Source organism: Triplophysa rosa, linkage group LG22 (genome assembly GCF_024868665.1).
Source record: "Triplophysa rosa linkage group LG22, Trosa_1v2, whole genome shotgun sequence".
Classification (NCBI taxonomy): domain Eukaryota; kingdom Metazoa; phylum Chordata; class Actinopteri; order Cypriniformes; family Nemacheilidae; genus Triplophysa; species Triplophysa rosa.
The window spans coordinates 11,409,518-11,431,133 of NC_079911.1; the positions used below are offsets into that span (position 1 = coordinate 11,409,518).

Consider the following 21,616-nt stretch of genomic DNA (forward strand, 5'->3'; position numbering starts at 1 on the left):
GCAATACTACTCTATAGGTACTCAAGATTAATATGAGATTGGCAGAAACCGCGTGTGTTAGAGCCGCTTTAAAGAGTACATAACTAGGGATTTTTAATGTTCTACTTTGGTTGGAGTGTCCAACAACAAGTTTACATAGAAGGTGTAAAAATACTATTATTTCGTAATAATAGGCAGTTATTCTTACCTTACTTCTTGACTGACTCTCAAATGATTTGTTCCGCGATTCATCTGTCTAATCCCCTCATTTCCGCTAGCCTAGTCTGATGTGATTGATCAGATGGTCTAGTCTGCTGTGATTGGTCTACCGCGAATGAGGTTCACGAGCTACAGTGTTTGGGGGAGAAGAGTGAAGTTTTCGCGGGCAGTCCTAGCATAACGTAGGCGGGGCCTATTATGTAGTGACGTAAATCCGCGGCGGTTCACGAATCGGACTAGGGACGACTGGTTTGCGTGATTCAGAGTCGACTCCCTTTATTCCAAGCCAATAACTTTGTTATTCATTCACCTTCGTATTTACAATTTGGCAGACTGCTTACTTTCAAACATGCCAACATTACTTGAACTATGAACTATCCCTGTAAAAAATGAGAAAGCGTACTTAGTTCACTTTAAAATCACCATATCGCATACCCCTAAACCGCTTACAGACAATTACATAAACTTTACCTGTTTCTTCATCAATGGAGAATCTTCCTAGCCCGCTTCCAGCTTTAAGTGAGTATCTGATGACGCCATCTCTCCCTTTGTCATCATCTTTAGCAGTCACTTGGAGTACACTCATTCCATGGTGGGAGTTTTCCTTGACCGTGCCCCTCAGAGCGAATTCTGTAAAGTATGGCTCATTGAGGTTCTCATTAACGTCAATAACTTCCACTTCTAGATAGGACTCAGAGCAAAGCTTAACTGGAAAACCCAGATCTTCTGCCACCACAGAGACATTGTAAAACTGTTGCTTCTCATAATCTAAGTCTTTAGTCAACTTGATGGTGCCGCTTTCTGCATGGACCTTGAATGTTCCATTGAAGTCATTGGGAAGCGAGTATCTCGCCCATCCCCCAGAACCGATATCATTATCTTGTGTTTGCAGCCAGGCTATGACAGTGCCTACAGGAAGGTCCTCGAACACACGACAACTGTATGACCTGGGAATAAACATAGGAGCACAGTCATTTACATCGTCCAAGTAGACTCTTAGCGTCGTTTCTGAAAACAGTTGATTCCCGCTGGCCGCTTTATCTCTTGCCTCAATTTTGAGAGCAAAATCTGAGACGGACTCTCTGTCCAATTGGCCAGAAACATAAACAAAGCCGTTTTCGCTGTTAATGGCAAATTGAGGGGTGTTTGTTAACAAACTGTATGAGACTTCACCATTTTGACCAATATCATCATCTGAGGCTGTGACCCGGATCACTTCAGTGCCAATGGCTGTGTTCTCCAGTACGACAGCCGTGTAGCTCTCCTGGGAAAATTTTGGGCTGTTATCATTTACATCCTCTACGTTAACAGTCAACAACCTCCAGCTGGATTTCTGTACAAGGCCTTGGTCGTACACAGTTATGTTTAGGAGGTACCGGTCTGTTTTCTCACGGTCCAACGGCTGGTAGATGTAAATGAATCCGCTTTCCATGTCAATATTGAAACAGCTGTCAATATTCCCATCTGATATTGCATGCAGGACACGACCATTGAAGCCCGTGTCACCGTCATTTGCGTTCACCTGAAGCATGCTGGCTCCCACGGGTGTGTCTTCACGGACCGTGATATCCGACGGAAAGGTTTCAAACTGAGGCGTCTGTCTGTTGACAGAGAACAGGTCCGTGTAGCTCTCCTTCACTTTGGATTTACTAATAACGGTGGCTTTTTTCAGAAGTTTCTCAGCTAACCTCTGCGCGACTTTAGTGTCTTGACAACTGAAGCTCCTCGATGGCATTCTGCCTCTCACTAATGATATATTTACAAAGGTGGGTTCAGAGAGCAGCTCGCCATCTGACGCGACGATTTTCAAGTTATGTTCATTCTTTACGCTCATCCCAGCGAGGGGTCTTCTCAAAGTCAACATCCCAGAGTCGGGGTGGAGATTAAAGACATCTAATTCATTTCCAGACTGAATGCTATATTTAACCAAACCAAGCTCATCCATATCAATAGCAGACATAGTGATAATAGTCTGCCCCACAGGAAAATCTCGTCCTATCGTACCTCTACATAATACGCGCTCGAAAAGCGGTCGGTTGTCGTTGATGTTCAACACTTGCACCGTGACATTGACTTCGCTTTCTCGCCTATAAGGAGAACCCCAGTCGGAGGCCCGGACGGCGAACGTGTACGTCTCCAAAGATGTTTCAAAATCAAGTTCTTGGGATATCCTAAGCTCTCCAGTGTTTTGGTCAATGGTAAACGGGAGTGACTGAAGGCTGGCTATGCTGTATGTTATGCACCCGTTGTCACCTTTATCCTCATCCTCAGCAAATATGGCGAGAATGACAGTGCCAATAGGAATGCTCTCATTGACAAACACTTTGAATGATGAGCTGGTAAACACAGGCGCGTTGTCATTTGCATCCTCAATGGTGATTTGCACCTTCGCTGTCATGCCGCTAACAGTCTCCATCACCTCTAATTCGAACAGCTCTTGTCTCAATGTGGTAAACTGTTGTGTTGTTGAAATGACACCAGTTAGTGTATTGATATTAAAATAAACAGAATCTAAAGTTAGGGCTAGGCTGTAGCTGACGACAGGTGGATTTGGAGAGATCCTCACAGTCTCGATTATAGTCCCTGGTGGTGCGATTTCATTAAGTGTGGTCTTGTAAATCTCTTTTTCAAAGCTCATTTGCACAGGCTTTGGCTTTTTCACTAAGAGCTGCACCGTCTGAGAGTTGGAGAGCCTTGGTGGTGTTCCTCTATCTTTTGCTTGAAATGTAAGATTACAGCCATATGGAAATGTATCCCAGTTGACCGGTTCAGACATCTTTAGCTTGTACTCATTTCCGAGCAGAGCTCTGTCAAGGACAAACTGCTCCTGTGGGTCACCTGCAATAATGGCAACCCAGTCAATCTCTCCATTAGCTCCCTCATCCAGATCCTCGATGGTGACAATGGCGTAAATTGGCTCTTTGTCAGATAATGAAGGAAAAAGCGCAACCGCAGACAGCGTTGGTGCATATGCATTGATACGCACAATGTTGATCAGGAGTTTGGCTGTACTGCTTAAGCCTGTGTTTCCATAAACTTGAATTTCACGATCAACTGCTAAAACCTCTATGTCATATCTGCTTTGCTTGTCTGCATTGGGTCTGGCTATAACAGATACCACCCCGCTGGTTGGGTGGACGGTAAATTCCTCCACATCTTCTCTGAAGAAATAGTAAAACTCACCATTGGAGCCGATGTCCGCATCGGTGGCGGTCACCTCAACAACGCTTGTTCCCAACGGAGTACTTTCTGGAACATCAATATTATAAGAAGTGGGAGAGAAAAGAGGTCGGAGGTCATTCATATCCATAATTTGCACATTGACCGTCACATAAGCCTCCAGCCCATCTTTACCAACAGCCTTCACTGATAATGTATAATTATCCTGCACTTCCCAGTTCAGGATGGCACTGTTGCCCCCATTAGTTCGTATGCGGAGAAAGCAAAAATCTCCCAGAGTGAATTCCTCAGCCTGAAACAACCCCTCATCATCTCCAAATTCAATGGAATACTGTATATCCCAGGAATTCAACTTGGACAAAGCGATGCCCATTTTAACCTCGCTCCTAATGTACGTCCGAGATGCAGCGTTCTCATAAATGGTGGCATTATAGATGGAGCTGGTAAATTGAAAGACGGACGACCCAGGCACTGGCTCCTGGGGTTGCCCCCAACAAGGAAGCAAGTGGAGGAGCAATAAGGAGAAACTGGTCAGACGGATCCTCATGCTGCCCTCAGGGCAGTTGTTTATAGCCATGCCATCATCCAGTCAGCCTGCAAATGAGAGAAATATGCAGTAAACCCATGCATCGGAGGACATTCATCTTACAGAGATCTATCTCTCAAATAAATGTGATGGCATTTATTTATCCAGAAGCCATTGGTTTGGATTAAATTGTCAAAAATAAATAAATACCTGACCCTGTGCCCAGTGGGCTCAGTAATGCCCTATCACAAAACACTGAGATAAAAATTCTTTCACTTTAAGACTAAAAACAGCTTGAGAAGCACAAATACGGGTTAATAACCAAAGATTTAACGTTATTGCAATACACATTTGATACGCCTCACCTGTTACATACAATAATATTAAAACAGTCTTAAAAGTCAGCAACAAGCACAAATGTTACTTCTACCGTTCACAAGTCATTTGCGCTGCGCTTGAGCTTGTTCTAATGAAATACTTTGACAATGTTAAAAACTACTCTTTAAAATATATACATGGGCATGAGTCTCGATTAATAATGCGATCGGAATCAAATCAAACTTTCAATGCCGCCATGATACTGTGGAGTTAAAGATGTTACGGACAACTAACAACCACTCGTTCTCCGATTATACATCAAACAAATGGGAATGAACGAGCTCTTACCTCTGGCTTGGAGAGAAAGAAATCTCTGCTCTGTGTAGATCTAGGAACCCGCACTATGAAACTACATCCCTCACTTTGAAAACGGGAGTACGCTGCCACTCACAGATGACTGTAATCAATGCAGCTCGCACCGCCTACAGCGCGCACACGAGCGAACATGATCCCGTGAATGCGCAAACGAAACCGGTGTCACTGGAGCGGTTACCGCTGTCACATAACAACAACAGGCTCTGACGATTCAGAACCCGTTGAGGAATTAAATTAATATAGTATATAGACTATAACAAACACTGATGGAATTCCTAATATTGTTCAACATGTGCTCATCTTTACTTTAACTCTGAATTATGAATTAATTGTAACTCTAATGTGGTTTATCCTATAAAATATTCAGACTGTTTGTGTGACGGGTTGCAATAGTCTTGAACAAGGTTTCAAGCCTTTTCTGTTAGAACTTGCATTGCGTTATGTGGTACAACCCAGATCTCAGCTCTGTGATCCGTCCACTCCAATTATTCCCGAGGACTGCCCGAGACAGTGCGATAAGACACGATGAGAGCCGAGGCGGCGCACGACAACAAACGGAAATGAACGAAAGATTCCGGAAGGGGACCTCGCTACGGGAAGCAGCGTTGAGCGGCTAGTTCAGACAATTCCCGAACCATATTGAGCACGTTTGAGAAAACTTTTGTATTTTTGTCTGATATCATGTCTGTGTTGTGTTATAACAAAGGATGTGGACAACGTTTTGATCCCGAGAACAATGCAGATGGTAAGACTTTAGATAACACACGTGAGCCGGTTTGCTAAAGCAGGGTAACTATTTAAAACAGGCATGATTTACATTTAGTGATATAGTATTATTAATCATGAAACATTACCCACATCTCATGAGGCTACATTTATGTTATTGAAACGTTTGCATCTACAATCATGTTGAGGTAATGCATGATTGATGACACTAAGACACTTTTGGGTGTTTAGATGCTAGTAACACGCAATTTAACTAAAGTTCCTCTTGTTGACATAAAGGAATTATATTGTAAATGCCTTTTTATATCAAACTATACGCTGCATGTTGTTTGGATGTCTAAATCTACTGCTGTATTATCTTGAAATGACATTGACTTCAGTTTCTTCTCATTCACAGATGCATGCCAATACCACCCTGGAGTGCCAGTGTTTCATGATGCATTGAAGGTATAAAGATGTGGGAAGATTTGTTTACATAATAATGTGAAATATAACCAATATACTGTTATTTGTTCAATTAAAACGATAAAATGTCCTATAAAGTGTCATGTACGGTCTTTCAGGGATGGTCTTGCTGCAAACGACGAACAACTGACTTCTCCGATTTCCTAAGTATTGCTGTGAGTACTACATATAAATTATAATGGGACAGTATGAATGTTGTCGTTGCCCCTTTCACACAACAACCCATAAACCGACGATAAATATCACGTGATTTTTGCACAGCTTTTGAGTGAAGTGCGGGAAAATGCTGCTGCATCCGAAAGCCAGAGGGCGCTCTCGTGCGGAAACTCCAAATACGCACAGCAGAAGAAGACCATAACGCAGTCTAGAATCTAGGAAATGCCTATGGGCATCTTTTTATCATTGTTACTCAAGCCTCATCAGGTATTTTTATGATAATAAAGTATATTTATAATGATCATGTTTGACGGGTGTTGCTTTTTCAAGTGCACATTATAAGCGACTCAAACTCGCACTGCTTTTAGATCAGCAGCATTTCCTACTGATCCCAGAGCTGTGCTTCACGGACAAGCTACGCATTAAAAAAAATATCGACACATTGCATATCGCAGCCAGCTCGATTACAATAGGATTTAGTGGTATTGCGATAAATTATCATGCAGCCCTAATGCCATTAATCCTCGTGATGTCATTTGCTGAAAATTACATTCAAAACCTATAATCAGTACAAAGGATGTAAGTGAACACATAACGTCAAAAATGTGGAATGGAAAAAATGCCTAATCAAAACGTTGCCGTCACATTTCCCGAAAGGGCTGTATTTCAGGAAACGGGCAACTGATAGCATTACACTGACATGTTTCAATAAAGTCTTACATCATCATTTTAAAGAAGTTTGTCTGCCTTTGTGAATGGTCCTGTCTTTTAGGGTTGCACGAAAGGCCCTCATAATCAAGAGAAGCCCGCTGAGTCTGTCAAACCAGAGGTGAAGTCCTCTACAGACAAGACCACAAACGATCTGAAACCAAAGTTTGATGAGTGCATCATCCAAGCACCAAAACCTATAGAGTCAATCCAACGACCAAGGTACACACTTGATGGGACCTTCCCTGTAAAGAACAATGGGTCCTTCTGACCAAAACCCTGAACGACATCACAGCAGTTGTTGTTATTGTCTTTGTAGTCCAGACGAGCCTTTCTCGACACTTCAGCAGAAGATCTCTCCTTCACTCAAACAGGCGTTGGCAAAGCTCAAATTAACGGAGGAAAATACCCAGGAGGTAAAAGGTAAGGAAACACCACCACAACCTATTTGCTTCTTTCATGTTCTCTGTTTGTCTCTATATATATATACTGATCATTCTCTTTTTTTTTGTATTCTAGAAGAGGACAGTGATGAAGTTAAGATAGGGACGTCTTGTAAGAATGGAGGCTGCAGTAAGGTAGTGTACTCTCTGGTGCCTTTCTGATTAGAAACCATGGTACGCCGAGTTGGTCTCTTTAGTCCATCATAAACAAATGGATTTTCATTTGTAAAGCACTGAATCGAAAATCCTCGTCCAAACTCTGTTCCAAAACAGATGTATTTTTGACAAACACATTTATGCTGGAAACAAAACACAGGGGCTTGAAAACAACCACATAACACTCAAAATAACTGATTTTGCATTATACAATCATATATTTGGATGTGTTGGTCTGTGTGTCATGCATGATGGACCAGACAAGGACACAATATATTTGAGAATAAGAAATGTTGTTTTTTAATTAGCTGGTATCTACCAGCTCTATCGCTTCTGGGGAAAATGTGAAAACAAATATTAGTTCATTTTTAATTGTTTTGATTATGTCACGCATTGTTCGTGCACAACTCGCAAACACAATTGTGAACCGAGTATGCGATCGTTTTGGATTTGGACTGTCACGCTCATCTAAATTCCCCCGCCGCCACAGACCGTGTGCGAGATACTGTGCGTGTGCCATCAAACAAGAGCTGTTTACTGGCACAATATCATCTGTCAATGTTTAGCCTACATTAAAGAGGAATAAATCTGCATAATTTCACCTGCGTGCTGCTTTGTCTTCATGTCGAAGATTCTGATGTTATCTGACGTTAACGTAACCATTTCCCTCCATATTTCCATGTTTACTCTATTGGTTGACATTTATGCGCATCTGATTCTCGTTGTTTTGCAGACGTTCAGCGGGCCAGCCAGTGATGATGAGACGTGCTTGTATCACGCCGGTGTACCCATCTTCCATGAAGGGTAAATTAGCTACCGATCAAAATTGAATACTTGTTGAAAAGTGTTGCTTGGGCAATCTCTGATAAATCACGTCTGTGGACTCTGCAATTAAGAGCTTCTTTTTATCATTTCCTCATAAAAGAATGAAATATTGGAGCTGCTGTAAGAGGAAAACTTCAGACTTCAACACTTTTCTGTCTCAGGAGGGCTGTACTAGTGGAAAGCATCAATGGAAAAAGAAAGATACAGTGAGTGTGCTTTTTTCTCTCACCAGTAATGTGAACTACTATAGCATGTTTGCTCTGGTAGTTCCTCTAAGGCACTGCATTTGAATGCAGTAAAACAGTGTAGCTACCGTATTGAAGTTCTAAAGGTCCAGTGTATGAAATTTAGTGGCGTCTAGTGATGAGGTTGTGAATTGCAACCAACGGCTCACTCCACCCCTCCCTTTCGAAGCACTACGGTGGCTGGCACAGAACTAAGATGTAGTCACGTTTTCGCTTCTTTGCTGAAGGAGATAACATATTTACTAGGGGTGTAACGGTTCTCGGTAAAAAATTGCACCGCACGGTTCGGCACCAGTAGCGGTCTCTTGTGGCTGTTCATCAAACGCCGCCAAAACAAAAGTTCACAGAAAAAAGCTGAAGTCTAACGAAAGCAGCGCGTGCAACACCGCGACGCTACTCTCCTATTGCAACACTCCCACTTCTTGCCATGGACAAAAATGTATAAATTGCTAACATCTAAATACAAAAAAGATCGCACTATATTGACACCTAGTGGTTCAACTGGGTAACTACTACCTTGCATGCATAACAACCTGTTATAGTAATTTAAAGGTTACATATATATTGCGGCTCCAGACACATTTTATTTGGTGGGAGAGGGTCCAAAATGGCTCTTTTAGTCGCAAAGGTTGCAGACCCCTGGTTTAGGGCATGACAAATTCCATGCAAGGGGACCCGCGGTGTATGTAGATAGAAAAAGCTCATTCTAAAGTAATAAAAACATAACACTTCATTATGTAAGGTCTTTATACACCTTTGAACACATAGTTATGTATATTGTATTGCATTTCTGTCAAAAGATCCTCCTTAAAATTACACACAGCACCTTTAAAGGCTCATATTACTGTACAAGTCAATAAATAAATAGTCTAATAAGTCTTGTTGTTAATTGTGGGATGTCTTTTTATATGTATGTACAGGGAAAGAAGGTTGTGCCATGCAGGTTTGATTGGCACCAAACAGGAAGTCAGGTCATCATTTCCATTTATGCCAAAAATTCAATACCGGAGCTGAGCTCGGTGGAGGGGAACAGCACTTTGGTAAGTAGATGTGCCACATCTGACTAGTTAAGATCAAATAACTAATATTTTTTATTTTATTTTGCTGTCGTGCATTTGAACACACACAATTCTCAAGTAACTAAAACAAACAGTTGTATCCATCAATGCATAAATCAGTAAATGACGACAATATTTATATGTCAGACTTTGTCTGTTTTGAGCCATGTTACCGTCAGCATGAAGAATCCACAGGTTTATTCCTGCAGTGTTGTGAAATTAAGCGAAAGGGCTGTGCTTTTGCTGGAACCTGTTGCTGATTCTTTGGCTCTTGATGTATGTAGAAAAAAAGCTCGGCGAACTGTTTGATGTCATGAGCTCAATGTTGCACGTATTTCTTATCTAGCGCACAGTGAGGAGGATAACCCCATGAGCCCAGGCGCTCAGGTTACTTTCAAGCTTATCGTTCTCCATCCAGGATGTTCTAAAGTGGATACTTTAAGGTTTTATTTGGTCTGTATCAAATCTGTATTGTGCAATAAATGATTTTACTGCCAATTTAATTGTTAAATCTTGGTCAGTTCCCCCATTGAAGGGCTGTGCTTGCTATTTATCTCTTGAGAAACGCAGCCTGATTAGCGGGTGGTGGACGATGTCTGATTAAATATACAGGCTTTCATTAACGCCCATTAAATAACTAATCTTTTAAACAACCTACCAACTAGTCAATTACAAAAATGGGTGGTTTTGTAAGACAACAGTTACGTTTGTATTGTTCGCTGCTGCCTTTGGGATATCATGTATAAAATCTCATTAGTTGGTGTTAAGTTCTCCTGAACTTATTTAAGGTGTACTGTTCAATTTTTCTAATTGTTGTGTACTTTAAATGTTGCAATATGTGTTAAAATATGCATCTTTTTCTTGTTACAGCTCAAAATCCACATTATTTTTGAAGGAGAAAAAGAATTCGAACAACAGATAAGTTTTTGGGGGGTGAGTATTTTGCTTAAAACAACTATGACACTTGAAAAACTTTCTTTTTTCCTTTAAAGGTGAAGTCTGTAATTTCTTTGTCAACAAACAGAATGATCCGTTTCATGTTTTTTTGTGAACACCATTGGTCAGTCAAAAACAGATGGTCCTGCCTCCAAATTATTGATGCTCAGGGGGGTTTTTTGCCAGGGGAAGTAACCTATAAATGGTTTACTCGGTCTCCGTATATTTGGCTGGAATAGGAGAAAGTATTTCAACATGAGAAAATTACACACTTCAGCTTTCAATACATTTCTCAAAATGTCTCATTTGCTTTCCTCTTTTTAGGTAATTGACACCAGCAAAAGTTTGGTCAACATGATGGCTACCAAAATAGAGGTCGTGTTGAAGAAAGCAGAACCAATGTCATGGGCCCGACTGGATCTTCCACCTGTTGTTCCTCCAAAGGAGGAGAAAAAGGAAAATGTTGACAGTGAAGATGAGTGTGATAATTAAAATAAGAGAATGTATGAAGACCACAATGTAGTATTGTGTGAGATTATTATAGCTCTGTATTGGACTGGGAATTTGTTATTTTCTCTGGTTTTAAAAACACTTCACAAGTAATGACACATGAATGCATTATGTATGTTTGAAAGCGGTTCATGTTTGTCTAGATATTGAAATATATTTATTGTACAGCGCATGTTTGACGGTTTAAATAAAACCGCCTTGTACATGCAGTACACACAATAGGCTATTTTATTGACTTTTCTGATTCACATTCCTGGGTTTTCACTTCACTTCTAAATATGGTTTTATTTTATTTAAAGCAACAACAATCAGACTGCTACAGAAATGTTTTGTTCAGTGTGTTTTATAAAGAAAAAATGCACACACACAATATTTCAACAGGAATGGATGAGTATTTTGGAATCCTGCTTTGGAAAAGATTTAGCTGCAAAAAAAACATGAAATGCTTGCCACTCACAGTGGTAATCTTAGTGTTTGCATACTGAATTATGTTTTATCTAATTTATTTATAGCTGTCATTACACTGAAAAGGTGGCAATGAACCAGTAATTTAGTACCATGCGTTGAGATACTGGACATGTCTTGTTTTCGGTCGGCTGTACATGAATCTCATGACAATAGAAAAACTGAAGCAGACAATAAGTTAAGTAAGCCTAAATTTTGTGTGGCGTTTTGAGTTTTGGTCGGTTGTAAAATGAGGTTAAGACATTACCTTTCTACATTCTTTTTGCATAGCTTTTACTTATTTTACAGGATTGTTCATTTTGTAGCTTAAATTACATGTTACTCAGAGGCTGACATGCTTGCCTTGTCAAAAATATAACGTAGTTGTCACAAATTAGTAGGCTTGCAATATTCAAGTTCACTTTAACCAGGAGGGGAGTGGTTTTGCACAAGTTGTTGGCCTCAAAATCTAATATTCAATTTATGAATACACAGAATGCACTTTTGAATTGAATGTTGACTCGTTGGGTGAAAATGTATCTGAAATTAATGACCAACTAAATGCAGACCAGCTGTACAGTGTGTTTTTAGAATGATCGATACTGCCCCCTGCAGACCACATTTGATAGGCAAAGTGAGATTTATTGTAATGCAAAGATAAACTAGAACATTTGGTTACTGCACAACAATAAACAGACATTCAAACGTACATACGGATTATAGACAAGTTACGGATATGCAGTATTATAAATAATACAAATCTGATGTGTAATACTGCAAAGGTTGAGTAGAGGTTGACTACTAAAACAGTAAGTAAATAATTTAATATTGTCATCCTCACATTTTTCAAACTGTCTTTAAAGCAATATAGCTACTGTACGATAATGAAAAAAGCAACAGGACGGCAGCTGAAAATTCATCCTCTTGCTGAACCTCAACACTATGCAGCCAAGACCCTGCAGATGATCCAGGATGCAGCAGCACATATTCGGTCAACCAAAAAAGCTCTCATCTTTTCTTTGTTGGGCTCTAGAAGCTGGTTGCTAGGTGTTGCTAATGAGTTTTACCTGGTTGCTAGGGTCTGCTAGTGCTGAGATGGTTGGTAGGTGTTGCTGTGGCGTTTCATCTAGTTGCTAGGCTTTGAGCTGGTTGCAAAAAATAAAAATGCCCCAATTTTTGACCACTACACAATCTCAAATGCTTCAAATAGCAGGTGAAGAGCCGTTCAATCAAATATTAGTTATGACTTACAAGCCAAGAAAGGCTGTACCCAATATTGTCCCTTTTACACATGCAAACCAGAAACTACTGTTAAATCCCAGTATGCACACTCTAGTAAACATTAAGTCATCAGTTACTAAACAGTGGCTTTCTAACCTTTTTCCTATTCTTTCACAATTTAAATACTTCATTTTTAACTACGGCTATGGATGTAGCCACTCCTGGTAATAAAGCACTAGAATTGCATTGCCCCTTTAAACCTTAGGCATTAAAAACAAGACTAGAACATACCGCAAAAATAGATTTTATTTACTTCATTTAATAATTTTAAAACAAGTCAAAAATCAAATCTCTTCTGAACATCAGAGGCTCCAAAGACAAAGTTTGTGTCAGTGGCTTCAGTGGTCAAGCATTGATCCTCACCATCCTTAGTGCAAGAAAACAGACAAGACAAATTTGTTCAAATGTAACTGCAGACAGCCCTTATTAAACATTAAGAGGAAAGTTTTATATATATATATATATATATATATATATATATAAGTATGCATGAATGCAGTAGTTATACGACTTGCAACAATAAAACCCAAAAACTAAGCAACACCTACCTCACTGAAATACTTGTCGATGAGAGCCTGAGCTGCTCTGTATACGGCGTTGTTCTCGTGGTTCTGGAGAAACTCGATTCGGTCCAACCCGCCCACTTCCTCCACCAGCAAACAGAGTTTTTCCACCTCCCCAAGTTTCTCAGCAGCCTGTGGAGGGCAAAGTTATTGCTAGCAAATTCCTCAATACAAAGTACTTGCAACATGGTTGGCTTTCAAGCCCACACAAACAAGCAGGTGACTCACCAAGAAGATATTATTAATGGCATCAAGGATCACCAGGACACTCTTGGTGTCTTTAACTTGAAGTAAACCCAAGATGGCTTCTAGAGCACCACATTTGACCAGATTGACCACTTGGTCAACAGTTCCACCGCTTGTGTAGTTTGTCACCGCCCAGATGGCCTCTCGCTGGGTTTTAAAGTCACCCTGCAAACATCAACAACCGAAAGACCATTGTTATTCGGTTACTAACATTCTTTAAAATATCTTCTCCAGAAGAATGTCATACAGGTTTGAAATGACGAGAGTGTGAGTAAATGACAGAATTTTCAAGTTAGGGTGAACCATCCCTTAAAACTCCCACGCTATCCCCAGATTTACAAAGTCTAGAATTTCATTTTCAAATAGAAGCCTAAACGTACGAGAAGTTATATGGGGGCATGAAGTTTCAAAGACTAAGCAAGGGTTTAGCACTTACATTCCTTAGAAGATCCACTAGAGGCGGCAACAATCCACATGTGACAAGTTGTTGAATCTGTTGGCAGGGTCCAGCTGCGATGTTGGACACCGCCCAAGCAGCTTCCTTTTGAACGCTGGATTTGGGATGTCGCATCAGCTGAGGCAGGGCGCTCAGTACACCTGCATCAATCGCTGCTTGTGTCTGCAGGTCTGAGCCACTCACGATGTTCCCGATCGAGCGCAGGGCTGGGGTCTAAAGTGAACCGGTACGAGACAGGTGAGATGAACACTTAAATCCTGACTTCCAAAGCATTAAGCTCTATAGATGGCTGAACTGCTGATGGATTTGTAAATTCAAGGGCGAAATTAAAAAAATTGCAATTTCTAATTACATGGGCATATCAATAATGCCAATTTTGCTGTGGTCAGCAATCCAGCTCAATGATCATAATATTAAAACTTATATTTACCACCACAGCAAGTTCCTCAAAGCCCAAGAGCTCAACCAGTCGTGGAAGGATTCCGGTCTTAATCACAACATCAATCCGCTCATTGGGTCCATCGGTGAGGTAAGAGATTGCCCAGCATGCATCAGACAAGATGGATTTGTCACCGTGATGGAGCAGTTGAATGATGGATGGGAGCATTTGCTGGACGGCACTAAAACGAGGGAAGGGATTCTTATTCCTGCACAGGTTCGAAAGGGTCCACGTCAGGTTGCGGAGGTATCCCACCTGCAAAAGAAGTCCGCTTGAGATAATCTGTATGGTCATGTATAGGCCCAAGTGCAAGGCTTTTTCAGAAGGAACTCACTGGAGCATCTGGCGTGAGTCGGGCTAACAACGCAGGAATGACGCCACAATCAATCAGGGCATCACGATATGATGGACCATCACCTATAAGGCAAGAGGAAAAGTTTGAAACGTCCTTTCCTGTTTGCTTTGAGATGGACTTCAAAACGTTTTTTCCTGCTGAAATTCTTAAGGATTTACTGGTTATCATCAATTTTATTACTTTAAATAAAAACAATGGTCTCTGGTTATACCTTAAGATATTATCTGGTGGATTAAAACCAAGAAAAAAAAGGGAAAAGTCCCAAAACATATTTTGGGTCATTTTTTAACTTTTAACAGTAACCATGATGGTTCATAATGCTATGTGTAGTGGAAACAATTAGAATGTGTAACTACATAGTAAAAATAATATTTTATTTAACATTTATGTCTGCTATTAAAGCTCCCCCACAAATAAAATGTTTATTCACGCTCCTGTCATACAAAACCTGTATAAGACTTCTGTAGAGCACAAGATATTTTGAGAAACGTCTCAGTGATTTGCATCCTATACAATAGAAGTAAACGGGGTTCAGTTTTTGGGGGGGGTTACTAGAATTATTCAAAATATCTTGTGTTGTGCAGAAGACTCTCAGAGCTTTGGAGAAGCTCTAGGGTAAGAGACCATTTTCATTTGTGGGTAAACTATCCCTAGTAGGGTTTTATTCTGATAAAGACGAGCAAAGCTTTGATGTGGATTCCCTCTCAAAAGCACAAAGTAATCTCACCAGCAATGTTTCCTAAAGCCCACACAGCCTGTTCACTGATGTTCAGCATTGGTGAAGCCAGCAGGGCGATGAAGGCTGGCACCGCCCCATGTTCAACCACCTGCTGTGTGTGCCAGGAGGTGCCAGATGCAACATTAGTGAGAGACCAGGCAGCCTCGAACTGCAGTGTGGGGTCATCGTGCCTCCCCAAAAACTCCACAAAGCGAGTCAGCAGTCCTGCTTCCACAATCTCTTTCAGAGGAGGATTCCTCTCTCGAGAGAGCAGCTTCCTGTAGAGATGACATCACATTTATGCATATGGAAGATGCTTAATCCAAGTGATACAGGGCATTAATGTTATACTGTACTTTTATTTCCCTGGGGTTGGATTACAGTAATAAAAAAAAGTTAATGAGCTTGATAAACGTTTTGATTGGTTGCTGTACCTTGCTGCTTGACAACCCTGGCTTTGTTTGTCAGGACAGTCACTGCTCACATTTGCAACAATGTCTTGAATCGTCGCAGAAATGACCTGCATGAATTTAAAAGGATGAGGTGTCAAAGTTGCGAAAAATAAAGTTGTAAAAAAATAGTAAACACCTGCTCGTTGTCCGTGTTGAACTCGGGTGACAGAGGTTCCTCGTTTCCCTGGGACGAAATATTCCTCCTCTTCAAAATACTTTCAACCCTTTGAGCTTTTCGGAGCTCGACGCACTCCGCGATTCTGCGGTCACGCATTTTCTGCAAACACAGACACTTCGTGGAGGCGCTCGAGACGTCAGAGTGAAAAGATAAACAGAACTGAGGTACAGCTTACCGTTGGCTCTTTGCCCTTATTTTTAAACTTACACATGCGTTTATCAGACATATTTTCTGTCGGCATTTTGACACTTAAGATACACTTGCCAAATGCAGATAACAGTTAACTTTATAAATATAAACAAGCTTTTACAAGAAGCTTCAACAACAAACGAGAGGCTACATTAGCCGATAAACCGCAGAAACGTGATCAGCAGATGTGTCTACGCCTACAAGCGTGAGTTCTCAGACTCAACAACGAGATGCCACTTGCAAAGAGCATTAAATAGATGGGCACAATTATAAACAGGTGATATTCATTTGAGGCCTAAACGCCTCTGTTCAGGGTTCCCTCATTAAACGCCTACGAGATGTTGGTTCATAAAGTAGAGCATAACATAAAACTAAGTGCTAAATTCTTATTAAAACGTTGCTCTGAACCACTTGTTCACTAACGTTGCAAAATACGAATACAAAAATTGGATTCTTTAAATGTTGTGTTCTTGTGCCATCTAGAGGCCATCGGTGGTCTGGCACGAGACGGATATGTATGCTTGAATGCGACTTGTAGAGAAATATATTTGGAAGAATGCTTGTAACCAAACAATTCTTGGCCACTATTAACTACCATAGTAGGATAAATACAGTGGTAGTCAAAAGTGCCCCAGAACTGTTTCCTTTCCCACATTCTTCAAAATATCTTCTTTTGTGTTAAACAGAAAAAAATAAGTTTATAAAGCATTTTTCCTACTGTGGTATGGAGGAATGGAGATACCCGTGAAGAATATTCTGCTCTGTTGAATTGCCATTTCTTGACAATTTCACATTATTACTGAAAACTGGTTAACACACAAAGATACAAGTTCCTAAAATCATGTCTGAAAAGGGCAATGAATGCTAAAGTGCTAAAAAGTCACACATCCCCTCAAAATATCTCTAGACATATGACTGCGTTGATGACTTTTTTGTAGAGCACGGATAACTTGTGTTTAGAAACTTGAAATTATTCCCTAAACCTCAAACCCTACCCTGACTGAAAGTGAAGTCTGGAAGCAGTATTCTGTTACATTTCAACCAGATGGCGCTGTTCCCGTACAATTGAAAAAAAGGCAAGAATTTTAATTCTAACACACCCTATAAAACTTAAAGCAGTTAACACGAGAATGCAGTACATTGTGTTCTTGAGATCTTTTTTTCGTTAACTTTTTGCTGTATTTAATCTAAAGTTAAATCATCTTTTTATGTTTGTGTGTATGTTTCAGTATAAAAGTTGACACAATGACCTGATTTGACTGTGGTTAGATTTTAAGCAGGAAAGACTAAATACCTTTAAACATCAATATAAAACACTTTTGAACATTACTTAAAAAGCACGTTTCAGTTGAATAAATAATTGATGGCTAAACTTTTCACGTGAGTCTTATCCTTGTTACTTTATTTGTTGTTGTTTTTAATAAAATCTTCAAATGGGTTTGTTTTGCATAGAGTTTCACCTTCAGAGATAATAGGTGGGGCGTATAAAATATGTTTTGTGCCTCGTGTTTGACGAGACCGAGATGTAAATATAACCATGAAGTCACGTGACGCCCACGCTGAAGTGAACGCGCGCATCTCGCTGTTCTCATACACCCAGAGACAGCTTGTACTGTACGAACACGGGAAAATGGCCCAACATGATGACCAAACGGTAAGTTTCATTATTATATTGTTGCTATTTTACTATTATCGATCGCGATAACCGTTTTGCAGAAGAAATAAATAAAGCGTGCGCTGTATTTACTTTCACACTTTTTCAATAGAGATCTAATGCACCACATTCACTCTGAATCACTCGAGTTAACGGTCTAGTTTCTATTCATTTGAAAGGTTATGTACTTTATTCGCCTATATGAAGTGATATCTGAGTTTTTATTGCTATTCGTTGATTCAGATTGACTCGTTTTAGTCTTCAGTTTAATATCATATTTCGGGGTCTGTATTTCAGCACCACGGACAGCTCTAAAACAGAAGAGGCATCACGTATGCATTCCTGTAACGTTGTCGCAACGTTGTTGATATCAATTACATTAAAGTTGTGTTAACTTTATCCTTTTTTTATTATTATACCAACAGTTATGAAAAAAATGTGATTTTTTTCCCTTTTGATCTTATGGAGATTTAGAGAGGGAGCTACATTTTCACACTTTAAAATAAGACGTTGCCCTGGCGACAGCTCATCCTTCTCACGACTCTCAACAAAAATGCACCTCTGTGATTCAGTGGGAGGTTGATGATCTCCAGGGATAATGCTCTGAATGTTTTTCTGAAATATCTTTTTCTTGTTCTTTTAGATGCACCGAGGGACCTACATGCATTCTACACTGCATCTGATTTGAGAGGGGTTAGGAAATGGGGACTTTTCATTTATTTGTGTTTGTACTGCTCGGAGTACCTACAAGATTGGACGTTTCAGTGAAGGCCCAGGCCAGCGAGCGGCGTGTCCTGGCCTACATTCCCGGTGACATCATCATCGGAGCGCTCTTCTCTGTCCACCATCAACCTCCGGCCGACAAGGTCCACGAGCGCAAATGCGGAGCTGTACGAGAGCAGTACGGTATCCAGCGGGTGGAGGCCATGATGCACACCCTGGACCGCATCAACGACGACCCGCACATCCTGCCCAACATCACGCTGGGTTGCGAGATCAGAGACTCCTGTTGGCATTCAGCTGTGGCTCTGGAGCAGAGCATTGAGTTCATCCGTGATACCCTGGTGTCGGCAGAGGAGGAGGAGGGAATGTCCAAGTGCTCCTCTGAAGATGGAAGTACACCCTTGAAAGGGAAGAAGCCCATTGTGGGACTCATCGGACCTGGGTCCAGCTCTGTGGCCATCCAGGTTCAAAATCTCCTACAGCTATTCAACATTCCTCAGATTGCATATTCAGCTACCAGTATGGATCTCAGTGATAAATCTTTGTACAAGTACTTCATGAGGGTGGTGCCCTCCGATGCCCAGCAGGCCAGAGCTATGGTGGACATTGTCAAAAAATACAACTGGACCTACGTATCAGCCATTCACACTGAAGGTAAAGTGATTTTGATGAAGAAATAACTTTGGACTTCCTTTGATGGTTTTGTGGGTTTGTTAAATGCTTTATAGAGTTCTTTTGAAAGAAAATCTTTGAAGTCACTTTAGCTGTTCCCTGCACTGATGCTTAACAAAAGTCTTCCAGTATAAAATGTAGCTCTCCACCAGCAGGTAACACTAATATGTAAAAAGCTACAAATACAAGTTCACCTTTATCTGACCACTATTGTAACATCTCTTTACTATTCAGAGGGAAATGGCACATCTTGTAAGAACCTCTAGCACTTCATATCTCTGATGTGTCACATGTAGTTGAGATTTTTGCACCATCTAAAGATTTCATGGACAGTTTATTCAATTAGAATCGAAGCCTTAACAACATTTAAATGTAGTCTATGATTCTCTGATGTACTGTACATGTAAGTGACATGTTCATTAGCTCTCACCAGCGTATCAGAATCATTTACTATATATTGCTAAAGCAGAGCTGTTTGGCTAGAAGATTGATGACCTCACAGACAGGTGTTAATTGCCAGCGTGTAGTTATATATGGAACCCATCCTAGTTTTCACCCACTTACAGAACAAAAAGCTGTGAAATGCTCTGCAATGTTGATTCGTTCTCTCTGACAGATTTCTGGATCTGCAACTCTATTTAGATTATAGCATTCTTTGACATTTTTAAATGAACAGGTTGTCAGTCGACCTATCAGAGCATTACTTTAGGAAAAGGTTTGTCATCTTGTTTATAGATTTATAGATTCAAATAAATGCAATGGGTTATTCTAAAGTGTGGTCATTCACACATTTGGCAGACACATTCATCCAAAGACACTCACATTATGTTTTAGGCACACGTGTGCCTTCCCTGAGGTCCCTATGACCTCTGCCCTGCTAGCTTCCTGCTGCACCAAAAAGGGTTATTTAGACTCAACTCAATAATTGAGTCTAAATTGCATCTATTTTATTATTGCTCCTGTATGACATATGAACTCTCTGTAAGTCGCTTTGGATAAAACAGTCTACTAAATGACTAAATGTAAATGTAACTAAATGACTGAATGACTTTGGAGAGCCAAAAAGGGTTCTTCTGTGGCATTGCTGTAAAGAACTTTTTGTAGCACCTTTATTTTTATGAGTGTATTATGAGTGTCTCAATGTCTTTAGGTCCTAGTGAACAATTTTATTTTTCATTTGCTTTAACGTTTAATAAGATGTACTGTTAAAATGAATCAAATATTGAATAATGCACCTCAGGATTTCTGGAAGCATTCAAATGCAAAATTTTCTCTTCAGACATTCAGACATTGTGTTAAGCATTTTCCGTCCAGTCGATTTGTCTATCTATTGTTTCATGGTGTACTAGAGTGTCTTTGATGTTTGAAAACACCCACTCAATGATGCTCTGCATACAGCACACACAGCAAGGGAATAATAAATAGATACACTCAGGTACTTTATTGTGTTGCTGCGCTTTTGTTTTGGCCTGTTTTTGGCCTCATGAACAAACTGAAATCATTATGTGAAAGGCGATCATGATGGTAATTAGCATGTTTTGCTCTGGTTTTACCATGTGTGGGAGTGTAATGAATATTCCTGGTTGAGTAAACAAAGTTGAAAGACTTTTTAGCATCCGTCTCTCTGTGGGAGAGAGAGAGGTGAGGTCATCAAATATCTTAATTTGTTCAGTGTTTTACATGAGATAATTTTAAACACACTTATTATTGCTTTTTACTATCAAATGTGCTCTTAATCACCAAAATGTCTGGAGAATATCATATATTTTTTAATTACATATCCATTTTTAGCGGAGACAGATTGTTCCAGGAAAGTTTTTGCACAGCATAAGCGTGAGAATTAATTCAGTAAACCAGCACGGTGGAATGGAGTGCAAGATTTTGAGGCATGCACATTAGAAAGTGCATTTTTAAAAGAATTCACAGAAAAGAGAAATTAGAAGTGTTTAATAGTAAAGAAATGTACAACTGAGCAGCTTTTTAGCAAAAGTCTTCTATACTGTTGTGAGCACACAATGTCTTGGAAAGGTTCTTTGACACGGTGTCTTTCAAGATTACATATCACCTTTTGCCACATTTGAACCTGCATTCTTTAGATACTAGCTTAGCTTTTGGAGAAAAGGGTGTTTTGGTAGAAATTAAAGTGAAACTTCACCCAAAAATGGGAATTCTGTCATCATTTACTCACCTTTGAGTTGTTCCAAATCTGTATAAATGTCTTTGTTCTAAATCTAAAAATCTAAATCTAAATCTAAAAAATCTTGTTCTGATGAACACAGAGAAAGATATTTGGAAGAATGCTCAGTACAGCAAACAGTTCTGGGGCACTATTGACTACCATTGTATTTTTTCCTACTATGGAAGTCAATGGGGGGCAAAATCTGTCTGGTTATAAGCATTCTTCCAAATATCTTTCTCTG

The 21,616-nt window shown here is 40.1% G+C and overlaps 4 protein-coding genes across 4 annotated transcripts in view; 2 read left to right on the plus strand and 2 right to left on the minus strand.

Annotated features, from left to right (window-relative positions):
- Window positions 1-4,680, minus strand: part of LOC130546215 (protocadherin Fat 3) — a 55,961-nt gene extending 51,281 nt beyond the window's left edge. Inside the window, 2 exon segments of the mRNA XM_057321354.1 lie at window positions 670-3,972; window positions 4,571-4,680. Coding sequence (XP_057177337.1) covers window positions 670-3,955 — 3,286 coding nt within the window. The 5' untranslated portion in view covers window positions 3,956-3,972; window positions 4,571-4,680.
- Window positions 4,681-5,178: 498 nt separating this feature from the next.
- Window positions 5,179-11,044, plus strand: chordc1b (cysteine and histidine-rich domain (CHORD) containing 1b). The gene is made up of 11 exons (XM_057321279.1): window positions 5,179-5,342; window positions 5,721-5,770; window positions 5,887-5,943; window positions 6,717-6,874; window positions 6,972-7,075; window positions 7,172-7,230; window positions 7,985-8,055; window positions 8,177-8,282; window positions 9,242-9,361; window positions 10,250-10,312; window positions 10,640-11,044. The coding sequence occupies exons 1-11, from the start codon at window positions 5,279-5,281 to the stop codon at window positions 10,805-10,807; spliced, it is 1,020 nt and encodes a 339-aa protein (XP_057177262.1). The 5' UTR covers window positions 5,179-5,278; the 3' UTR covers window positions 10,808-11,044.
- A 1,745-nt stretch (window positions 11,045-12,789) lies between these two features.
- kpna7 (karyopherin alpha 7 (importin alpha 8)) lies at window positions 12,790-16,354 on the minus strand. Its single transcript, XM_057321353.1, has 10 exons — window positions 16,134-16,354; window positions 15,917-16,057; window positions 15,763-15,848; window positions 15,338-15,606; window positions 14,590-14,672; window positions 14,247-14,510; window positions 13,796-14,029; window positions 13,342-13,524; window positions 13,099-13,245; window positions 12,790-12,917 (listed from the first exon to the last, which is right to left on the minus strand). The coding sequence occupies exons 1-10, from the start codon at window positions 16,197-16,199 to the stop codon at window positions 12,828-12,830; spliced, it is 1,563 nt and encodes a 520-aa protein (XP_057177336.1). The 5' UTR covers window positions 16,200-16,354; the 3' UTR covers window positions 12,790-12,827.
- Window positions 16,355-17,700: 1,346 nt separating this feature from the next.
- grm5a (glutamate receptor, metabotropic 5a) overlaps window positions 17,701-21,616 on the plus strand; it is a 33,368-nt gene continuing 29,452 nt past the window's right edge. The window contains exons 1-2 of the mRNA XM_057321263.1: window positions 17,701-17,801; window positions 18,445-19,178. Of these exons, the coding sequence (XP_057177246.1) occupies window positions 18,503-19,178 (676 nt within the window). The 5' untranslated portion in view covers window positions 17,701-17,801; window positions 18,445-18,502. The remainder of the gene's footprint in view (window positions 17,802-18,444; window positions 19,179-21,616) is intronic.